Source organism: Cyanistes caeruleus, chromosome 2 (genome assembly GCF_971803275.1).
Source record: "Cyanistes caeruleus chromosome 2, bCyaCae1.hap1.1, whole genome shotgun sequence".
NCBI lineage: Eukaryota > Metazoa > Chordata > Aves > Passeriformes > Paridae > Cyanistes > Cyanistes caeruleus.
Window position 1 is genome coordinate 21,725,938 of NC_141702.1, and position 22,882 is coordinate 21,748,819.

General features: G+C 35.9%; 1 protein-coding gene across 4 annotated transcripts in view; it reads right to left on the reverse strand.

The window, feature by feature from the left end:
• Window positions 1–19,581: 19,581 nt before the first annotated feature.
• Window positions 19,582–22,882, reverse strand: part of CSMD1 (CUB and Sushi multiple domains 1) — a 1,072,055-nt gene continuing 1,068,754 nt past the window's right edge. For all 4 annotated transcript variants that reach the window (XM_086876027.1, XM_086876026.1, XM_086876028.1 and 1 more), the window contains one exon: window positions 19,582–21,590. In XM_086876027.1, coding sequence (XP_086732153.1) covers window positions 21,431–21,590 — 160 coding nt within the window. In that variant the 3' untranslated portion in view covers window positions 19,582–21,430. The remainder of the gene's footprint in view (window positions 21,591–22,882) is intronic.

A 22,882-nucleotide genomic window follows, 5' to 3' on the forward strand; every position in this document is an offset into this window, starting at 1 on the left:
TCAGCCTGTCTTCATAGGAGAGGTGCTCCAAACGTCTAATGATCTTTGTGGCCCCTCTGGACCCACTCCAACAGATTCATGTCCTTCTTAAAGTCTTATATCTCATTGATTGATTTGGGTCAGCTGTGACCCCTCCCAACTTGTGGATCCCCAGCTTACTTCCTAGGATGGGCACTGCAAGAAACAGAGACATCCTGGACACTAGGTGCTGGATTGACCATGGCTGATGCCAAGTGCCCACAAAAGCAACTCTATCATTCCCTCTCCTCAGCTGGGCAGGTGAGAGAAAATATAAATAAAGGCTCAGGGGTCAAAATAAGGACAGGGAGAGATCACTCACCAGCTACTATCATGGGAAAAACAGACTTGACCTGGAGAAATAGTTTAATTTATTATCAATGGAATCACAGTAGAAGAATGAGAAAGAAAACCAGATCATCAAAACACTTTCCCTTCATCCCTCCATTCTTCTTGGGCTTAATTTTACTCTCAGTTTTTTCTCTATGTATTTCCTCACCATGGCTCATGGGACAGGGAATTAGAGCTGCAGACAGTTCATCACAGATCACCTCTGCTGCTCCTTCCCCCTCTGGATGAGAATTCCTCTCACTCTTCTCCAGTGTGGGGTCTTACACTGGTTGCAGGTGAATATCTACCCCACTGTGGACCTTCATGACTGCAGACTTGTCCTGGTTTTGCCCTCAGCAGGGTTAATTTTTTGCGGTAGCTGGGAGGGGGCATGGCCAGGACTCTAATGTTATTCCATGCCACCTTATGTTGTTGCCAGGGGAAGAATTCCTTCCAGTCAAGAAAAATATGGGGGGAAGGGGGAAGCTAATGTTGTTCATTGTTACGTGGTCTGGGGTAAGCATATTTGCATGTGAATCACTCTCTCTTTCTTGTCTTAATGTCATTGCTGCTACTTATCATTTCTGTTACTTCATTTTCTTACCTCATTGCTGTTTCCATAAACTGTTTTTATCTCCACCTGTGATCTTTGCCTTTTGTGCCTCCAATTCTCAGCTCCATCCTGCCTCACCACAGGTTGTGGGAGAGAGTGAAAGAGACCAATGTACAGTTTTGGGGAGTCTTGGTGGGGGCTCTCAACTAAGGAGTATCATTCCTAAAGCACGACAGAGGCACAGCTGCCTCACCATGGTCTTCACCATGAGCTGCAGGCAAATCTCTGCTCTGGCTCCTGGATTACCTCCTCCCCCGTTTCTGCACTGACCTTGGTGTCTGCAGAACTGTTGCTGTCTCATGTTCTCACTCCTCTCTCTGGCTGCAATTGTCATTGCTCAAGTATTTTCCCTGTTTCTAATGATGCTATCCCAAAGGCTCTACCACCATCACTGATGGGCTTGGTTTGGCCAGCAGTGGGTCCATCTGGAAGTCAGCTGGCCTTGGCTCGGTTGGACATGGGGAAACTTATAGCAGTTTCTCACAAAAACTACCCCTACAGCCCTGCTGCTACCAAACCTGGCCAAGCAAACCCAATACACAGTGTAAGCACCTTTCAGAAATAAAAAAAATAAGACATCCCTGTATCACAAATACTGTTTTTATCACAGATCCAAAACAATGCATATAAGCTAATACAACAAAAAATAATTCTGTTACAGAACAAAACAGTCCATAGCTTAACCAGCAAATACTTTCACATCCATTTTGGAAATACTGCCAACATTATGAGTATGTAACTTTCAAAGTGTTCAAGAAATGTAGAAGCTCCAGCTTCGCTGACATTTTTTTAGAGTGAATTTTCTGTTGCTGTAGAAAGTTGGAACTAGAATGTAAAACCAAATAAACATTGAATCTTGATATACAAACAGTGACGATACTATTCATGGGGTTTCTCATATTTTAACATGCAGGTGTTGTTGCATTTAAGGTCCATTTGCTAGGGATTCATTATTGTATCAGTTTGCCTCCATCAAGTATCACTGATAATTTTTCTCTTGATTAGACTACCCAATCCCTCCTGCATTTGCTACTGTGTTGTCATCCCTAAGTGACTTGTGAATTGAACCACTTTAAACGGACCATTTGCTAAGCAGTTCAGCTAATGATTAGATTTCCTTAGCTTGGCAGTTAAGTGTGTTTATTGCCTTCATTCCTAATGAGATATATTGCAACAAAAAAAGTTCCATGACTTCTTATAGATCTTTGTGGATGTTCTTTGCATTCTTCAGAGATTTATGTACAGGGTAAAAAGTCTGCTCCTGTTTTCACTTTCTCCTTCTCTGATTGTTTTAGATAGTATCAGAAAGAAATCAATCTTTGGAAGCTACTGTAGCCCAGACATTGAATTATAAACTCACATTTCCAAGGCAGGGGGATCCTGCTCACTAATATATGAAGATCATCACCACTATGACCCCACATTTAGACCCAGGAATACCTTTATTCTTACAAAGCAAGAATAGTAAGATTTGGACATCTATTTGAATTAATACCTTGTGAGAAACTAAAATGCTATGGGTAATGGCTTAAACGTTGTTGAAAAAGGACCTTGGCCATTATGGCAAAATTGTATAAAGATAGTATATAGATATTTATGTATAAAGATATTTATAGTATAAATAATATATATGTAAAAAGAAGCTGCAACTACCAATGCCTACTCCCCATTTAGATATTCCTCCTGACTGGAACTGGACTGTGAGTTAAGCCACCTAACATGAACTCGAGATAAGGGTGGTACTACTTTCCAGTTATCTCAGGTCTAAGGAGATGAATGTATCCACAAGTAGAACCAAGCCCAGCAGCTGTCCTTAAAATCTGCTCTGGCTGGGTTTGGGGTGGGGGAGGCCATAGTCTGCAGAAAAATAGACTGTCTTGAGGAGCAGCAGAAAGTGGAAGATAGTAGTCCCTCCATGTACAATTTTTTAGAGATAATGGTTATATACTGTGGCAGCGGCCTCAGGGGAGACAAAGAGTTCCATTGTCCCACCCCAAACCCCTTGTGCAGGGCGGCCCAGGTGCTCTGATTGGGTTTGAGTCCCTGGGGGTTTCTCCCTTGGTGTGCTTCTACTGGTCCCTGACCCTGAACTCCACCCTCAAAGGTGGTGATCCTTGAGTGTTCTGTCCCTCAAAAACCCCTGCTGTGCCTCTGTTCAGGGCTCTCTGTTCTGGACCTGACTTTGTTCCCATGCTGAATAAATGGTTTCATGAACCGGGAGCCCGGCTCGTTGGTGTTCCATGCTGGTCCCCAGAACCCTGCAGCTTCTCTGGACGAGATCCTGAGGTTGCTGACTGCAACAATATACAAGTAAAATAAATTACAAATCAAATTAAGAGATAATGAAAGAGCATGTCTATGTTCTCTCACAGTTTTTCTCATTAACAGTTCATAAGAGCTTTACCTAAAATGCTGCATATTCAAACTCTAGAAGACCTAGAAAAATTAAGAAGGAGACAGAAATGTAAGATGACTCATATTGCTTGAATGGTTCCTAGCTAGCCAGAAAATTTATTCGTCTTAATTGGCACAGAGATTTTTACACCTTCAACACAGTGAACTGAATGGAAATGCAATTTTGAACGAAATATGAGATATTGAAAAGAACTATTTTTTTGTTAATAACTCAGTTTATTTAATATTTTATGGACTTGAATAGGGACAAGGTGTAACTCATTGCTTAGTGAGCATTTAATTTATTTAAAGCCTTTGAAATCAAGGACACAAATTTTGATATGGTTTCTATAATGCCAAGACATACCTCTATCTTATATTACATTAATGCTCATGAAAATGGATTACTGTAATTTTCTGCTCTTGTTTCAAACTTTAAGAAGAATCATCAGAGAATTTTAATACCTAGTGTAGACAGTGAAAAATTATTTACTTTTGATAGGTTTATTGTATAAATGAGAACATTAACTCTGAAACTGTCAAAGATTTTATCTGCTACTCATTACTCAACTTTTTCCTTGGGTTATTGCAGCTGTAAACATTTTCATTATATTTTTAAATCATGATCAACTTGTTCTGATGCTTTAAAAGTATTGTTTTGTGGAACCAAATCATATTGATACAAATCTCTAAGAAGAAATGAGCCATAAAAAGAGGAAAAGATGAGTAAGAAAGATGCCATCTGGGACAATTGGGATTTTGAAGTTGTCTTTCACTTAGTGTAATTTTACAAAAAAATGCAATATTTTAACAGAAACTGTGTGGGCAGCAGGAGCAGGGCAGGGATTGTCCCCCTGTACTGGGCACTGCTGAGGCCACACCTGGAGTGCTGTGTCCAGTTCTGGGCCCCTCACTGTGAGAGACACTGAGGGGCTGGAGCGAGTCCAGGGAAGGGTAATGGCACTGGGGAAGAGGTTGGAGCACATGTCTGATGAGGATCAACCAGAGGTGGGGTTGTTTCATCTGGAGAAAAGGAGCCACCATCCTGGGAAGTGCTGAAGAAATGACTGAGCATGGCACTTGGTGCTGTAGTTGAGTTGGCATGGGTGTGTATGGTCAAAAGTTAGACTTGATGGTCTCGGAGGTATTTTCCAGTCTTAATGATTCCAAAATTTTATGATTCTATGATATTCATTCTGGGTTTTTTTCTGCTTTTGTTGGCAGAAGTAAAAGCTAGCAAAAGAGTGAGAAAAAATTGTGAAGGAACACGTGTTACCCTTTTTCTTTTAGTGCAGCCATATGTACTGTTTTTCACGGAATGCTTTTGTGAAAGTTGTTGAATATGTAGAATGAATATTCAAGACTTCCATGTATTCCATTTTATTAATCATTCTCTGTCCTTCAATATTTTCTTTCTTTTCCATGTCTGTGGTTAATACTGTCATGGAAGACAGAGGGCCTATAGCAGGAAGACTGTCATTTGCCAAGGATGCAAGATTTGGGAATTCAACATTGTTGAGCCTGTGGAGGAAGCAGATATAGCAAAGGAGATACAACTTTCTGAAGAAATATTCTAAATATTAGATTAAACTTCTTGTGGAAGGTGTTAATTCTTATGTTCCTTTGACTGCATCAGATTTTCACTGAAATATGGCCTTGTGGAAACTGTAATATAAAAAATTCTCTCTTCTGCAAAGAAAAACTGTCTTTATACCTTGGTTGGTGTCCTAGTTCCAGCTTTAACCAGAAGGGATTGATGTGCCTTCTTCCCTTTTCATTATGTCTTAGAGCATAATGAAACAATGTTATGTTGTTATTGAAATATGTCATATTAATATTCATAGTATAAAATTAAGAATCACTAAAATGGTAAATAGAACAAATAAGAATTTTTATCTGCAGATACCAAAGAAAACTACTTGAACTCTTACTATGTTTAAAAATAACGTATCTATTTCATTTGACAAGAGCCACCTTTTTTTTTATATGTGTGAAAATTAATATTCATCCCTGAAAGTTTAGACATACTGTGCATATCTGTTCACCTGTACACATTTTCATTTTTGACATTTATAAGCAAGAATTTGTATATAACAACACTTTGAAAATGAGCTGCTTCATGATAATTTTCCCATTAATTTCAGCAGGATCAAGTTAAATTGCCTAAAGAAGATTCATACCTAAATTACACAGAGAAGCTTCACTAAGTAATATCCCAAGATAACAAAAATTCCAAGATAACAGAAATGAAATTGAGTTCAGCATGTGAACAGAGGTCTTGACTGCTCTTCACTTTTCTTGTGACTTTCAGGAAAAAGTAAGATGCAAAAGAAGTCAGTGACTCTTTAGTCAACACTGATTGACAGGGACCTAAACAGATGAAATGGATGCTAGAAATATTTTTATATTTTTTTCAATAGGATATAGTCTATTAATTTTTAGACATCTGGAAAAAATACAAAAAAGAAAACATGAAGAAAACTGGTTTGATATTAGACCACAACAAGGTCATTATCAGTAGAGTAGCTCAGGTCAAAAATAGTTGTTAAAATGGTAGTTATCATGGCTGAAAGAGTGGAGTGATGCACTATTGCTGTGAAATGAGAGAAAGATTGTGGATTAGCACCTGCACAGATGATGAAAGGAAACAAACAGAACTAGGGAAAAGCAAAGAAAAAGCTACTCTGTCCAGCCAGATGATGACACAGATACATTATCATGAGATGAAATAGCAGGAGAATAAGATACATAAAAAAACACATATTGACATATGTCCTCAAAGTGAGCAGACTTCTGAAAACTACCTGATAGGACAAAAAAGGAAAGGTTTACTTATTTACTTATGTCTAAGTGTGTCTTGTCTTTCATTTTGAGTTCAACCACTGAGGACTGTAATTTATTCTGTGCTTAAAGCAGGAATGCTTTGACAGCATCTGGAAATGACAGTGTTGCTAACCTGCAGCTTTTTGTGCACTACCAGAGGTTATGATTTGAATGAAAACTCAGTAACTTGGAGGGGAAGTATTTTCTAATATGGCTTCAATTGCAGAATGCTCTTCTTCATATTGAGTAGAAGAAAACAGGAAAGCTCAGAGACAACTTTGCTTTATTTTCTTTCCAAGTGTTCATTAAATTAATGAAGGTAATGGGGAGGAAGAAGGAGCTATTCTTTGGACTAACAAGCTGAGGAAAGCCTGCAAGGTTTTAGTACTAAACACTAGATGTCTGCAACTTACAACAAACCATAGAATTTCTATGTTTATACAGCAGTCCTTTCCAGTCCCATTATGCACAGAGCTATGTGATGTCCAGTTTATAGCACTGGTAGTCCCTGTGAAACACCAAACAAAAACCAGACAAAAGCATGTCTTTAATTTTATATACTTCAGTTATTTCCCAGTGAGTGTGGTATCAACCACTTTAAATGAAGTCTATAAAATGTCTCAGATAGGGGTTTTTTGAGGGGGGAGAAATGAATGGGTAGAATTCAGCGGTTTTCATCAGATCATACAGGTACTTTAACTGTCTCATCTATACCAGTCGCAGTGAAGCTCAATAGCTGACTGGGCCACTGAGTCAAGAGAGCAAAGACTAGCACATGATGCAAAAAAGACTGTGAACTCACATCAAACTATTTCAGAGGAAGCAGTATGCAATGAATTAAAAAAAAAAAAGAAAAAGAAAAAAAAGAAAAAAAGAAAAAAGAAAAAAAGAAAAAAAAGACAAAGGTTTCATACCTTTCATTCCATACACCTGACTTACAGGTCTTTGTGTAGTAGTCACTCTGAGCTCCAAATGCTTCATTTGTAAATAAATACACACACATATATATAGATATGAGTGTATTCTTTTCCAACTATAGCATGAATAGTATGCAACAAAAACAAACATAACCAGACTCATGATCCTCTGTCTTTCACAGAATTAATAAGTATGAAAATTGAATTGGTCATGAGAAAATATGCCATGACCAGACTGATTTCACAGCTACATATATCCCAAAAAACTCTAGATTCTACTTTTGTGGGTGCTGGGTTGCATGCCAATTAACTGTAGGCATCTATTGGAGCAATGTAAGTCTACAGATAATTGAAGGGAAAATGCTTCTCTTCACTTTCCAGTCCTGCTCTCTGAACTGACTTTTGACATAACACAAAATCATAGACCAATAGAATGACTGAGCATGGAAAGCATCTCTGAAGGTAAAGCCAGTCCAGACCACTGCTCAGAGGAGAGAAAACTATGGTAGGCTCCTGGGATGGTGTCCAATAAGTGTTTTATCTTCAAGGATGGAGACTCCACAGAATATTGAGCAACCTGTTCCAGTGTTTAAACACAATTTGTACCCATTCACTGTTGTCATGAGTCACTGAAGCACTGAGAAGACCCTTTGTCTTGATTATTGCTTCTCATCAAATATTCATACACATCAATAAGATGCCCTCAAGCCTTTCTTCCTCCACCTAAACATTCCCATGTCTCTCAGGATCTCTATGTATGAGAGATGCTCCTGTCCCATTACTGTATTCATGGCCCTTAAGTGGGCTCCAGTGATTCCATGTCTCTGTTGAAGTGTGGAACCTGGAACTGGTCCCATCACTCCTGAGTACCACAGTGGTGCTGAGTAGAGATGAAGAATTTACCTTCCTCACACTGGAGCATGGGATGCAGCACTGGAACATCCCCTAATGGACACAGGGATTCTGCAGTCAGCATGTCATCAGAGCAGACCTCTCTGGGGATGCCAGAGAATGAGAAATACTCCAGAGTTCCTCAACTGAGACATGCAGTCCCTCCTCTACCTTCCTCTAAGGAGAGAGTGTCTGTCCTAAACTTAGGCTAATTGAAATGGAACTAAACAATATCTAAAACAGACTAGTCAGTAGTTCTCTGACCCATTTGAGACAGCCCATGGTAAAAAAATTAAAATCACACATTTTTTACTTCAGAAATTAATTATTTTAATAAATAATTTTCACTGTGCTTTTTATTATAAAGGTGCATCCAAAGTATTCCTTTCAATACTTTTGTATTCTTTCTAGAAACACACTTTGAAACAATTAATTGTGAATATTTACGTTGTTAATGTCACTTACATAGTTCCACATTCTCAGTTGAATTTGTATTGAAATTTTTAAGGTAAAGAAAATAATAAGAAAAAAATAGAGAAGCCAATACAGTTACACACAACTTAAGTTTCTATACTTTATAAAAAATAGATTGTAATTTAAATTCAATTTACATAATAATTCTTAGTGATGAATGAAAATTTGCTGCATTTCCTAACTGCATTACAACAGCAAATGTTTTAGATCACATCAACATTATTTTATTTGGATTGGGTTTGGTTTGTTTGGTTCAGAAATACACAAAAATTTTCATTCATGTGCAGGATTCAAAGGTAAAAAAGCTATTTTTTTATTACCTAGTCCTCACAACTTAAGGTTTTAGGTTACACAGAATTTAAGCCCAAGAGCTTAGACTGCTTATATTTCAAAGTTGTGAGCTTGACTATTATCTGTGAGTCAGAATGATGGGATTTAGAGGTAGCATTCACCTACCTGTAACCACAAGTTCAAATTGTACTCCTGCAGTGCATGGAAAGTAAGGCATGACTGCTCCTGAATCTGACATATTGACAGATACAGCAATAGAAACTTTGATGTTTCCATTAGGTCTTAAATTTCACATTCAGTAATGAAAATGATGGGTCAGAACTTTTAAATGTTCACAAAGTCATGCACAATTACTGCTTTCCCTAATATAATTGATTTAAAAACTTTTCAAATCTCACACCTCCTCACAGGAATACAGGAGTCTCGCCTGCAGAACAATTTGAGCAATGTTACCTAATACACAATCCCAAAAATAAGTCTAAGTAAGCCTTTTTGAGGCTAGGACAATAATGGTTGTTTTTTTTTTTTCTGTTGCAGGTGGGTACAATAGTCCTACTTTTTGGGGGAAATTAAAATTCTGTTTGAAAAACTCCGAAATTATACATACAATCAGCTTGAGTCTCAGAGATAACTGCATACAAAGTAACTGGTTGTGTTGGTTCACATGAGCTTCTGTCCCTCAGTGTGTCATAAGGAGGATAAGTTTTTCTTCTTAGTGTCAGGCTAGAACAAACTTCCCAAAATAACTCTCTATGGTGAAGTGAAACACAAATTTTATATAGGGTTTACTTCTACTTGGCGTGCAAGAACTTTAGAAATCAGAAATCCAGTATAAGGGGAAAAGGTACCATGTTATGTTCAAAAGTTCATGGATCTTTCAATTTAAATAAGATTATAAATATTCCATATAATTTTTTTTCATTTAAACATAATTTGATATTTTCTCAAGTTTCAGTTATATATAAAATAAAAAAGTTTGATAGTGAGGAAGCTCATCCACACTGGACATCAACATAATTTTAAACCAGCATCCAGTCCTTAGAAAAGAAACTTCAGCGCAAGTAACTTATCCCAGTTAAAGCTGAGATTTAGTTCTTTTTGACCTCTATTTTAGGAGAACATATTTGACACAAAACAAGTGTAAATATCTGATTCAGGATTACGTGAGTGAGAATTTTGTGACTGAAGACTGTGCATTTTATATGTTTTATATGAAAGAACATTGAGGTTTAACTTTTGATTAATGTTGAAAAGGCCTGCTAGTGTCGCTTGAAATCTGCAAAGATGCATATTTCCGTGCCAGTAGATTTTGACAAAATATATGGTGTGAAATAATTCAATTATTCAACAATTCTTTTGTCTACATAGTAACTTTTAAGACATAAATCAAAATTCAACTTTATGCTGTCTCTAGAACAAAAAGTATTTTCCTTGTTTAAAAGACAAATTCTGTCCTGGTGTTAGAATATAGTTAGATTTTGTGTCCACAAAAAACAGATGGAACTAATAGTTATAGGAAAGCATTATTAATTAAGTATATTAATTTAAAAAACCAAACTTTCTAGATGTGTTTTTGTCTAAATCTAGTGTTATCTCTCTTGAGATATATAATGTATTTTTAATACAGCACTTCAAAATGTTTAATTGTTCCAGTTCCAAATTATTGCTTTCCTAAGAAGATCAGTAAGTTTCTGAAGATGAAATACAGCTTTTGGTTCATTCTCTTAACACCGGCATCTTATAAACAGAAAAAAATAAAAAGGCCTGCATAAAGCACAATAAACCAAGTTACCTGATATTTCTACATAACAAGGCATGCCTCAAAATGCAACATAAAAATAAAGGAATTTCTATTACAGAGACATATAGAAAGAATTAATTTAGATAAATGTAGTCAAAAAGTTTTCAGAATTATTTGCTTGAAGTTTTTGGGAAGCTGACAGTGTAATAATAATGGAACCATTTTTGTATCTTGTCAAAAAATGCTTGGATTAATTTAAGGTGTCAACCAGGTGCAACTCTGTTGCTAGTAACAGAAAAGAATCTGTTTCATGGAAAAGCTTGACAAAAAGCAAGGACAAAAACAGAGCATTCATACAAAAATTTAGTATTCAAAGTGTAAGATCTCGACATATATGGCTGAGCTACTTCAACATAATTAAAAATCAGAAAGATGTAAGAATATATATTGTATTTCACAGCAACCTCTTCCTTTTAAAACTTTCTCAAAATGAAGATTTATTCCTTGTTATTTAAAAAAAAATAAGAATAAATCTGAAAGTGAAATATTTCTGATACTAAAGTTTAGTATACAGAGTTTATATAACAAAACAGAGAGCACATGAAGAACTAAAAGAATGAGAAACTGAAACTTACAGAGTGTGAGTAAAAAGAATTAAAAGAAAGCATAAAGACAGCTGTTCTCTAACGATTTCTACAATTGGAAGGGTTTTCTATATTGTCTGTGGTGATTAGTGTGTGCTGCAAAGTTTGTACAGCACATATCATGGCTTCATCAGTTGCAGTATCTCATGAAAACGCTGTTTTGTGCAATACCAGTTAGTTCGTGTAGGTAGCTAGAGAAAACCTGAAAGAAAATGCAGCAGGTGCACTAAATAGGAGACATTTCTGGATTTTTGTTGATTAATGATTCAGTTTAACATGACCTTTAAAATCATCTTTGCTTATGCGTATAAAAATAGTATTTGTACCAGATTTGTGAGAAGTGAAGCGATGGATTCAACATACTACCATTTAATGCACCTGGAGGGGAAAAAAGAAAAAAGTTGATGCTATAATTAAAGACCAGAAATGTTTTTTTAACAATCAATAGTTTTTTTAAATCTTATTTTTTCTGAATGTCCCCTAGTTCACAAGTGGGATTTTCTCAGCAGTAAATTGGATTAATATTTTTGAATGAAATTCTTAAGACCCTTCCAGACATCTCTCTTTTCCACTCTTAGACTCAGATTTTAATTTTGTTTCCTGGTTTCCAGCTACATAAGTACAATCCTTGCTAAAACACCTTATCTTCAGGACCAGAGAGTGTTCTTTGGTGCTGGTTTTTTATTAACACAGGTGATGCTTTTTGGTTTTACTTTCAGTAACTATCTGGGGCATATCACACATGAGGAGAGGCCAGAAGAACTTAGGAACCTTAAAAAAATATAAAGGAGATCTGTCACTGTCTACCAAGCCAGATTCACAATGGAAGGACAAGAAACAACCAACATAAGCTGGACTATGGGAATTTTTGATCCAGCATCCAGAGGATACTGACCTTAGATCCAGAGGACTGGCCTTGCTTAAAGGTGGAGTTCAAGGAGCTCGAGAGTCTCCTTGAACCTACATGAGTCTGTCATTCAGTGGATTAACTTGCACACATCCTGTATGGATATGGACAGAAGTTCACCTGAAAATAAACTTCTAAAAGATATTAAGTAAATAAAAGCCCTGTGATACCTTTCTTAGGAAAAGTTTGAATCTTTAGCAAATTATACTAATTTCTTGAGTCTCTCACAAGCCTTTTGACAAGGATTGGAATATTAAAACCAGCAGTATTGTAGAAATTTCCTGAAAAGAAAGAGTTAATTGATTTAAAAACATGACTAAAAGAAAAATAAGACTACAAGGAAACCAGATTTCATTTTCATTCAATTTCTCACTTCATTCCTGGCTTTAGGAATAAACTTTAAAACCAGTTACAGTTAAGATACTCAGAAAAGGGGTTGCAGGAGGTGCAAATAGGACACTAAGCTATTTACGATACACTACTTGAAAGACCTACTCCAAGGATAATTTTAGATTAACAATTTTTGTAGGGCAATTAGAAATTTTAATTAAATGCAATTTATTAAAAACAAAACATACTGTTGGAACAGAAAAACTATCTGTTTTATAAAGGCTACGTTTTCGAGTCTTTATAGTCTATAAAGTAATCAAAGTAAATAAAAAAAAATTACTTCCTTAGCACATTAGCACATATGCTTTCTTGCTACTATGTGAGTTCACACGAAAATAGAAAAATGTTTGGATTTTTTTCTCTAAAGAAAATGAAAAGTAAATGTGCATGTATTTGTATGTGAGAAAGCAAGAGAGAATGGCTGCACACACATAAATGCTTTCTTCAAATGGAAGTTAAAAAGCGAATGTCACAATTTGATCAGGTTATTGATATGAAAAAAATACGGTAGAGACAGTGAAGTTTAAGCAAACTTGGGAAGACACAGTACTGAGCTACTCAGGAAATGAAGGGCTTTCATATTCTCATCATCCTTTAGACTTCAAAGAAAGTAGAAATAAAAAAGACAAAGCATAAAATCCTGAGAGGCCAAAGGAAAAGTTATGAATACATTTTTTCTAAGGCAGCATTAAATCAGAATGATGAAACAAATAGATGGAAGGATCAACTAATAGATAGGACAAGTATTTTCAGCAAAACATTGCCAGTCACATGAAGGACAGGAAAGTGATTGGAAGTAGTCAGTATGCAGTCACAATGGGGAAGTCATGCTTGATCACCTGTTCATGTCCCAAGCGTGATAGCTGCAGTGCACTAAGTCTGGCACATTACAGCGGTAGTTAAAAGCAACAAACAAACACCTGAAATAGATGAAACAGTTCATTTTGCCTTTACTTTCCTCATATGCAAATTGTTGCCAACCTACCTGACTCGCCTTTTGTTTATTCCTCACCCTTGCCTAAACATATCAAGCTCTGAAATCCCCTCCCAACCACTCAGATACATCTCCCACCTTAACCAGACTTTGCTGTTCCCTGAAATGAAAAGTCTCAAGCAAAATCCTTATGAATTACATATTTTATTCATCAAGTCATAGAAAACTGGAGAGTGAGTTACAGAGAAAACAGAAAAAGGGGATCAAGAGGGTGTGATGGATTATATTCAGAAAACAAACAAAAGCCAATTATCATGAACAAGAAAAAGGATAGCTGGGACTGGAAGGGGGTTGGAGGGAAGTGGAAGTAAACTCTTATGTTAATTCCATTTTTTCAGCAATGTCAAGCTGATCAGCATAAACCTGGATGTTTTGAGGGACTCTTCAGTCTCAGGGATTCAAGCACTCTAGGAATTTCTTCATCTAACCTTTCCAGACCAAAGGGTCCTTGAACAACCTTGTTCTCATGCTTGTTGGTGCATTCCTCCACCTTAGCTTCCTTATGACTCCATCAACAAAACCATCAGGACTGACAGCTGACCTCCTTACCACAGCTGACCCCTTACCACTTTTCCTGGCTATTTTTCTACTTCTGAGAGAGCTCTAAACTGAGCCTCATCCATCTGTCCTAACAGCCAAACCTGACAACCCATCTCTGCACAGCTTCCCAGGTCAACCCCCTCTTACGACCAAGATGTCTTCTTCAATGTTTCTGTGAAAGAAGCATATCAGACAGAATATGCTAATCCCTCTAATTGTCTTTGTTACTGCAAGCCACTTTGTGTGAGCAAGGATCCAGAGTCTTACCTCAAGTCCGTCTGGAAAAGAGCAGCTCTTCACGTTAGTGGAAGAGCTCTGTATCAGGTTGCCATACTGCTGCTGTGCTGTGGCCTCTGAATAATTCAGTCAGGTCTGTTCATGTGCCTTGGGATGCTCAAGTATGGATTACTGCTGTAGAAGTGCATCTATGTGGAGTATACCCTCAAGTCCATAACCCCTGTAACCCAGTATAAGTGCTTATTCATCTTGAGATGAATAATAGAAGACTCTTCCTCCATATCCCTCTATTCTGATTCAAATTTACTTTTTTCCTTTCCAAAACCTGTTTTTCCTACCTAATGACCTAGATCAACAGATAGCTTCAACCAGAATGCCAAATGGAGAACACAATCTTCCTCACTACCCTGCTAAATCAACATCTAGATTGATCCTTTACCTTCAGTCTAGATCTATGAACTGTTTAGCTCTATTTATGTGGATATTATGGATAGGGATAGCCAAGACATATAAGAGGAAAGTGCTACTAAAGGACTTCAGCAGAACTTTCCTAAGTTACAGATTGTCTCTGCAACGCCCCAACAGCCTCTACTCAGATAGAGTATCCATGGAGGTACAACATAGTACTGAACTCACTTCAACACCATCTTAGTGTATCTCAGATGGCCATGCTTGTGGTTTGGATTTGTCTAGAGCTGTTTTAGAATAAGCAGCTTCTTACCTAACCTATAACTAAACTCGAGTGCATGATCTAATATTGCTAAATATGTCAAAAACTTCAGTCTGCTGAACACTTTCTGCCCATGCTCATTACACACTGACAGTAAAATGCTCCTCATCTAATGTACACCATCTATTCTATTTTAGTTACAGTTTCAAAATAACATGGTTATTAGCCTTTATAGAAGGATAAACAATAAAGCTCATTTTGATGAGCATTTTTGGTGAGCAATTCTGCTTTAAGAGCCTCTCAAAATGTAAGACTATTTGTACTAAAAAATATAGCACTGTTAGAGAATGTTCCTGAGCATGGAAGTGTGTTCTTTTAATACTGCATTTCTGTGCAATCTTTTCCTTTAAGAAATTTTCCTTGTGTTTTTTCGTAGCACTGGCAAACTCAAACTTTTTTTACATCAGAAGTCAAAGAGGACTATAGCTTCTATTTGACATTCATATCCTAAATTCGAAATTTATATCCTCAAAACCTTTTGTTTTAAGGATGTTTTGATATTCAACCCAACCATTGTTTCTTCCTGTAGTAGACCACCAGGCACACAGTTTTATTCTTCATGCTAATTTACCTACACCATGGTTAAAAGGAGTCTTCCTTCTTTCATATTTTGTCTGCAAGGCACAATCCAAAAGGAATTCTTAAAAATTTTTACTATGCCAAATACTGCACTGCAGGGAGAAAGAGGTACTGATAATTTCCCAGGACTTGCTCTTAACAGCTGAGTGCTTATAGCAATCTTAGTTATGATTGACAACTCTGTGTTCCTTCTCAAGCTAAAGAAGCTTTTGACCTCTGACCCTTAATGCCTAATTTAACCACTTTAACCATATGCTCTTGGGTGTAAAGGGGAGAAGGAATGTTAACTCTCCATTGTGTTTTGGGGCTTCCAGGCAAAAAAAACCCAACCCAACTGATATGACTAACTGCCCAGCTTTGAGTGATTTCTGTCATGAATCCTAGTGAAAAGATGTATGTTCCTCAGGCCAAAGCTGAGATGCTTAAGCATTCCTCTTGCTTAAATATTTCTTACTGTTTAGTTCAGGTAGCTTTACTCAGCTCGCTGGGCTCTGTGGAACTTACATGATGCAAAATCTAAGAGGTCTCATTTTTTCATAGGCTGTAGGTGCACAACTTGTTGCTTAAGCTCTGCCAAGCAACAAACACTCCTGGAAGTTAAACACTGAAAAACTGAGCCCAAATTCTCGCATGGATTAGGCTCCAAGTTTATTCACATCTCTATATACTTACTACATACATCTGTAATTTAGTATAATTACAATTTTATATAAAAAAGTATATGTATTACTGCTTAGGAGGATCTTCCAATTCCTCATATGATATAGAATCAAGTCCTGATAAATAATCATTAGGCATATGTATAGGCATATGTTAGCCATTTTCTGACTTTTTTTTTTTTTTTGGTGAGGTTCAGATATAAGATATATAAGGTATAATCATCCGCTCTTTGGTGGAAACCATTTAGTGTTTGAAACTGTCATCAATAAGGTTTTGAAGCTGTAATAGTGTTTTACTCTAAGAAATATAAAGGCCTTTGGATTGAACCCCTAAAACATATAAGGTATCCCTGCATATGGCAGGGACTAGATGATCTTTAAGGCCCTTCCTTCCAACACAGGCCCTTCTAAGATTCTATTATTCTGTGACTGCTTTCTTGTTTTCTTTTTGTGCATTAGATGCATGCTTAAAAGCAATTTATTTGACTTATTTAAAAGCAGTATCCTGCAGAAGACGTTCTTTTTTTCACCTTTTGACCCCAGCTCGCACAAGCATTTAGTCATATGGCGTTAAGGTCCTGTGGTTTCGAGTTAGTAATCATGCTGGAGCAGGCAGCAGTGAATTTAACACAGATTACTGGATGTTGAAATTAAATGCAGCTTTAAAAAAAGCATTTTCCATTCTGAGTAAATCATACCAATTGTTATGCTTTGATACCGTTTATGAAGTCACTGCTGCTACAAAGATAGTAGATGCCAGCTGGAAAACAAGTATGTTCATTCTTTACAGATTCAGTTGAGAGTGGCTCTTACATAACTGTATCCTCAACATCCAGAAAAAAATCTCTTTTCTATAAATGGTTTTTTTAGAATCCAAAATTAGATATACTATGCTGTGTTTTCCAGATCATAAGGGGAAATAATTTTTAAAAGCTGTCACTGCAATTTGGCAATAGTGAAAAGAACAATAGCTCATTTGTTCAGCATATTTAGACTCCTGTTTGTGGAAGAGGTAAAAATCATGACTTCTTGTCAGATAGAGCCTCAATATCTGCTGATAGTGTTAGTGATTACAGTTTACAGGTTAGTTCCAGGATGGTCAGTTGGTTGTGAAAGATGCGAGCTATTAAAACCTGTTTATAAGATATTATATTACCAGAAGGATGGATTGTAAGGATGAGAAAGGTAGCAAGGATATGCACATATCTTAGCTTTTTCTAAAAGTGAGCCACACTCATATACTACCACTGATTTCCAAAGGAATAATGGGTAGAGTATTCTTGAAGGCTGACTCTTTGCTAAGCTGTCACCAAGTAAATAATTTTTTTTAACGTGAATACACACTAAAATATTTTAAAAAATGTTTATAATTTCATATATTGATTCTGAAAACACTAAAATATATATCTAACTTTATGTATAAAAGCATTTTTAAAGCATTTTTATTTCATTCAAAGTATGTACATTTGAAGAACTAGCTCTCAGATGTTAAAACTGGAAATACCTCTTGGTCCATGTGATCCATAATTCCGTGGGTGGAATGCAGGCTTGTGAAAGAATAAATCAGTTATTTTTTATAAAACAAACAAATAGCTTAAGTCCTATTTTAAAATCTGAATCTGTAACATAACAGGAGGTAAATCCTTCCTCACTAGACAGTGCCTGATTGTTTTTTGCCAAGTTACAAAATGCTTGGGAACATAAAATGACAAGACGAAGATGCTATTGAAACATTATGCAATGAAAAATCTGTATCTTAGATTTAAAGCATAAAAGGAAATAGAAGGAAGAAAGTTGATAAGAACAGGTCACACAATAGATGAAAATCTAAAATTAAATATTTAATTAGAACTCTGATTTTGTTTCCAAGGTAGGTGGCATTGCACAGGCTATATTACAGTCTTTTATTTTTGTTTCTTTCTTTTTTTTTTTTCCAAAGAGAATACTTTTGATTTTTAACAGGCCACTTTAATATTAATACAAGTGTAATAAGGATCAGAACTGAAAATCAGCTAAAGATGGTAAATTTTACATTATTGGGAAAATTACAATTTCTTTTTTGTATTGTAAAAACATTTATTTTTAACAATTTACCTACATTAATCAAAAAAGTACAGCATATTTAATAATTTTACAAATTCTTCATAAAAAATATATCTCTGTACAAAAAGTTCTTTTGCACCTACTTCATGTCACAGCAGCATGTAGTGAAATGGCAGAATGGAATAGTGGGAATGAAATTAGATTGACTTGGTCATTATGCGGGTGTTCTCCCCAGTTCCCCCACCCCTACCCTCCCACCTTTTTTTTTTTATTTTTTTAATAACAACTTTTTTGTTTACAAAATATTTTACACAAGAAAAAAAATTATTGCAGCTAGCCTGGAGAAAGGCAAGATGTGTGATACAAGCAGCAGTTTTTAACAGCTTTGAAGCACATAACCTGTTTTTTAAAAAAAATATAGCATGTATTATTAGCCTGTCATAATGATCTGGTCAACGTTGGGGGAAAAGTCTTCTGCATATATCTCAAGAAAAAAGATTTCCTGGCTGCCATTACCCAGCCACTGCACATCACCTTAAGAGTCTCACTCTGAAGAAGCACCATATCGAAGTGCATGCATACACAGCCCTCTGTATAATAACTTCAGGAGAAGATCCAACCTGAACAGAAGACTCAAACATACCAGAGAAGGAGAGGAATTTGAAAGGTGTGGGTAGAACTGATTAAACCACAGTATTTTTGTTTTACTTGGGTTCCAGTGTGAAGCTCCTGTTTAATCAACACTCCAAGAAAACCTCTTAGGATAATTTGTTGGTGTGCTCTTTTTGAGTGTCCCTGATCAAAGAGCACTCACTCAGGACAAGCAATCATTACATTACCTTGCAAAATGAACCACTGCATAATGGATTCATGGAATCTGGGCTTTCTAATATAAAAGGTCAAACCATTTAACAATTCTCTTTTATCCTCAAACATACTCCTTGGTGGTCATAGTGAGACAGGGCACTGAAGCATACACTGTAATGACAGGACTAGAAAACATCAATAATAGCTATGTATTTTGTTTTCAAAACGCCTTTTCTTTTTTTTTTTTTTTTTTTTTCTGTCATTGCTACTACAGAAAGACTTTTAATGTAGTAATGTCAATTTTGAACACCTGTCAGAAACTTTACTCAGACTATGTCTTCCCTTCCTGGCCCACTGTTCCTACAGAAGCTCTTCATTTGCCAAGCAACTTCCTCTGTGTGGGGGAGGATCAGGACAACAACTTTTATCTGATGACTGTTATTTCTCAGGAAATGTGAAGGGCTCTGAGATGGGACAGCAAAATGAAATTTACTGCACAATAACTTCAGAAAAAAACAAAAAAGAAAGCAAAAAACTGCTAACAAAATGAACAAGGAACTGACTGGAAAGGGCTATTTATTAAATTTTCTTCAGAGTTTCTTCCTCATATGAAGAACATAACAGCTGCAGGCCCTACAATTATTATGTATTATATTGCTGGTATTTTTCATCTAACAGATGTAGTTGTTAAGCTGACCAAGGGTTACCTTGAAATTTTTGTTGTGTTCTGCAACATTAGCTGAAAAACCTTTTACTGGGCTTATATTACCTTTTTGTTTTGTGTACAGCAGCCGTACCCACACATACAGAGTTCAGAAAAACTTTTCAACAGGCTTAGATAGCGACTGGACAATAGGACATTTTGAAATTCAGAAAACTAAAACAAAACAACAGCATCAAAAAAATAGTCTTGAATTAGAAGAAAAGCAAAACAACTTTCCTGTTTTTTGAACTCAATGTGTATGATTAAAACCAGATTTTGCTTCGTTACTTACTATCATTTCCTAATTTTAAAACTCAATTTAATTAATCTGCCCAATGGCATTTTTGTTTATTTTCATTCAACAAAACCTCTAATTCTATGCAAATGTTAATGATTACTCAAATTTTATGTGTATAAATGTCTCTGTCAAACTGTGAAAGTACAAAAGCAGTAAGCAGAGTGTCTAAAAAAATTTAAAATAAACAGAAAACAAGAGTGGTTGAAAATTTCTCTGTTCAAAGTAGAAACTGAATGACCACTTTTTATGGACAACTTGCACTGGATTTATTTATGCTACTGTAATGTGGTTTAGTTCCATGTAACATCAAAAAATGATGTCATATTTAAGGAAAAATGGAAAAAAAATGCAAAAGGGAAGACTATTATGAGCACAGGCTCACAGGCTTTATGAGCTATCTAAAATAAATTACTATTCACATTTGTACATGGCAAGCAGCAATAGCTGCTAACCCCCCTGCTGTTAAATAGTATGATACTGACAGTGGTGACTGATGACTGATTTCAGAAGAAAACAATAGTGGCAATGAAAATTTCTTAGAAATGGGCTCTTGTTCTGGCTGAAAGTCTCCAGTGACTTCTAATCATGTTTACAATGGAATTTAGTCAAAAATTGACAAAAGAAACATTATCCTCTGTAGCACGAGATTTTAACTGGTGCTAAGCATGGGGGTCAACTTAATATTCCAAGTAAATTTATTGTGGGATGTTTTGCTTGGCAAAGAGTGAATGTCTATATACAATGGACAGTGTGTAGAAACCCTGTATATTTTTACCAGTATCTTACTCAGCCATTACACCCTAGTGCAAAAAATTGTGCATTAATATTTTGCGATATTAACGGCTGATTGGGGAATTGGCAAAACTGCTCTGTGAATAAAATATACTGTAAGTTTTCCTAATTTTAACAAGATTTCAATGGTAAAGCATTTGTAAGTGTATGCAACCTCAAGGAAGGCTGTCTCCTCCTTCAAGAGAGCTTTATTTCTTCAGAATATTCCCAGGGATAATCTGTGGTGCTATCATTTGTCACAGTACTCAAAGGATTTATCCAAGTGCCCAGAAGAACGCACTGAAAGGCATCCAGCCGCATACAAATATGAAAGTCTGAGGCATTAAATATGACAAATTGGCATGACTTGGCAGTCTTCCTTAAAGTGTGCCTTGGTTTGAAGCAGATGCAGCCAGGCATTTTGATCCAACTTTAAGATGAAAAAATATTCTTTGTCTGATCCCCCGAAGATTGACACGTTTTAACCAGAAAATTTAGCTGCATGTAGGCTGACAGAAGATGTTAAAGATTACAGCAGCAAAGCCAAGAGAAGGGAAACTGGTATATGGCACCAAAGGAATTACTGCTTGTCCATCAGAGGTATGGCTATGAATCAGTCATATTGGGCACTGAAGGCTATACCACTGTACAAACTGTGTTCAGAGTCGTATCAAACCTCACAGCCTTTGCCTCTGTGGGTTTTAAGTTTGTGTCATACATGGGGTTTTCAAATGAAGCTTGTCCATTACTGTTTTCATGTCCAGCATATCCATTGTACTGTACTTTTGGTCTTGTTCTGGGGAAAAAAACAACAGGATATTATCATTAACAATAATAGATATTCTAATATTTCCACTCTGTCTGCATACAACAGCAAGTGTCCAGAATATCTTGCACTGCTAGTGGTAGTAACCTTCAGGTAAGTGTCTGCAATTCCAGTTATATCAGGTAGATCTCCCACAGCATGTCTTTCTACCTCCATACATACTTTCAACTATTAACGCTGTTAAATACCTTGTCTAAACATATTGATCAAATCCTAACTGATATTCACATAAATGTTGGCAATTCAGCAGCAATTGATACTGAAAGTAACCAGTCTTTTATTTTTGATAGTGTTTTCTCACCATGAAAGACATCAAAATTTTAACAACATTCACATTTTTATGCAAAGCTCTGTTAGAACATATTAAGCCAATAATTAAATGAAAAATAAACCAGAATTGTGCAGATTTTCTGATATATCTAGTAAAGTGATATCCTATGATATAATATTTTACTATTTTAAACTTAAATATCTTAGTATCTAGAAATATCTAAAGAAATACAGTAAGAAAGTTCAGTATATTGTTTCATACATATAATTGTAATAAGGCAAGAAAGAAGATAAAAGAGTGCAAAATATTAGTGTTTGTTGCTTCATAAATGTAAAAAAAATAAAATCTCATATAATATATACGACCCTTAAGAAAAGGGTTCTTGAAAGTAAAATTCTTCTTGTAAAATTATTCTGTTTTGGATAGCAGATAGGGAAAGCTATCACTGAAAGATATCGCTAATGAAATTGACAATATGTAAATAATTCTGTTACTAATAAACATGGTTTTTTCTGCCTATTTTGATTTTATAACTACTAAACAATCTTAGAAGTTAACTAGGAGCTTTCCTAAGAATAAGTAATTAAATATATTTTGTTTTTTCTCAGAAAGATTGGGATGCGGTCATCATTCCTGAAGTCATCCCTGTTAGCCAGATAAAAGGTACAACTGCGTAAAAAAGATCTAACAGCCCTGATCCTAATTAGATGATGTTAGTGTGAGAGTCACAACAGAAACATCCATAAAATTGTACCCTAAGACCTTCAAATTCTCTGTTACAGAGAGCCTCTAGAGGAATAGCTACCATTGCATCATTTAGAAAATTTCATGTTGTTATTCTTATATTTAATGTAATTTCATGAAAAGGCCTTCAAAACTTACAGATTCTGTTCTCTTTCCATTGGAGCATCCTTTCTTTTGAAAAGTTTGACCTAAAATTAGTTTACCTCACTAATTAAATTGTTATTTTTTTGATGGCAATATGACAACG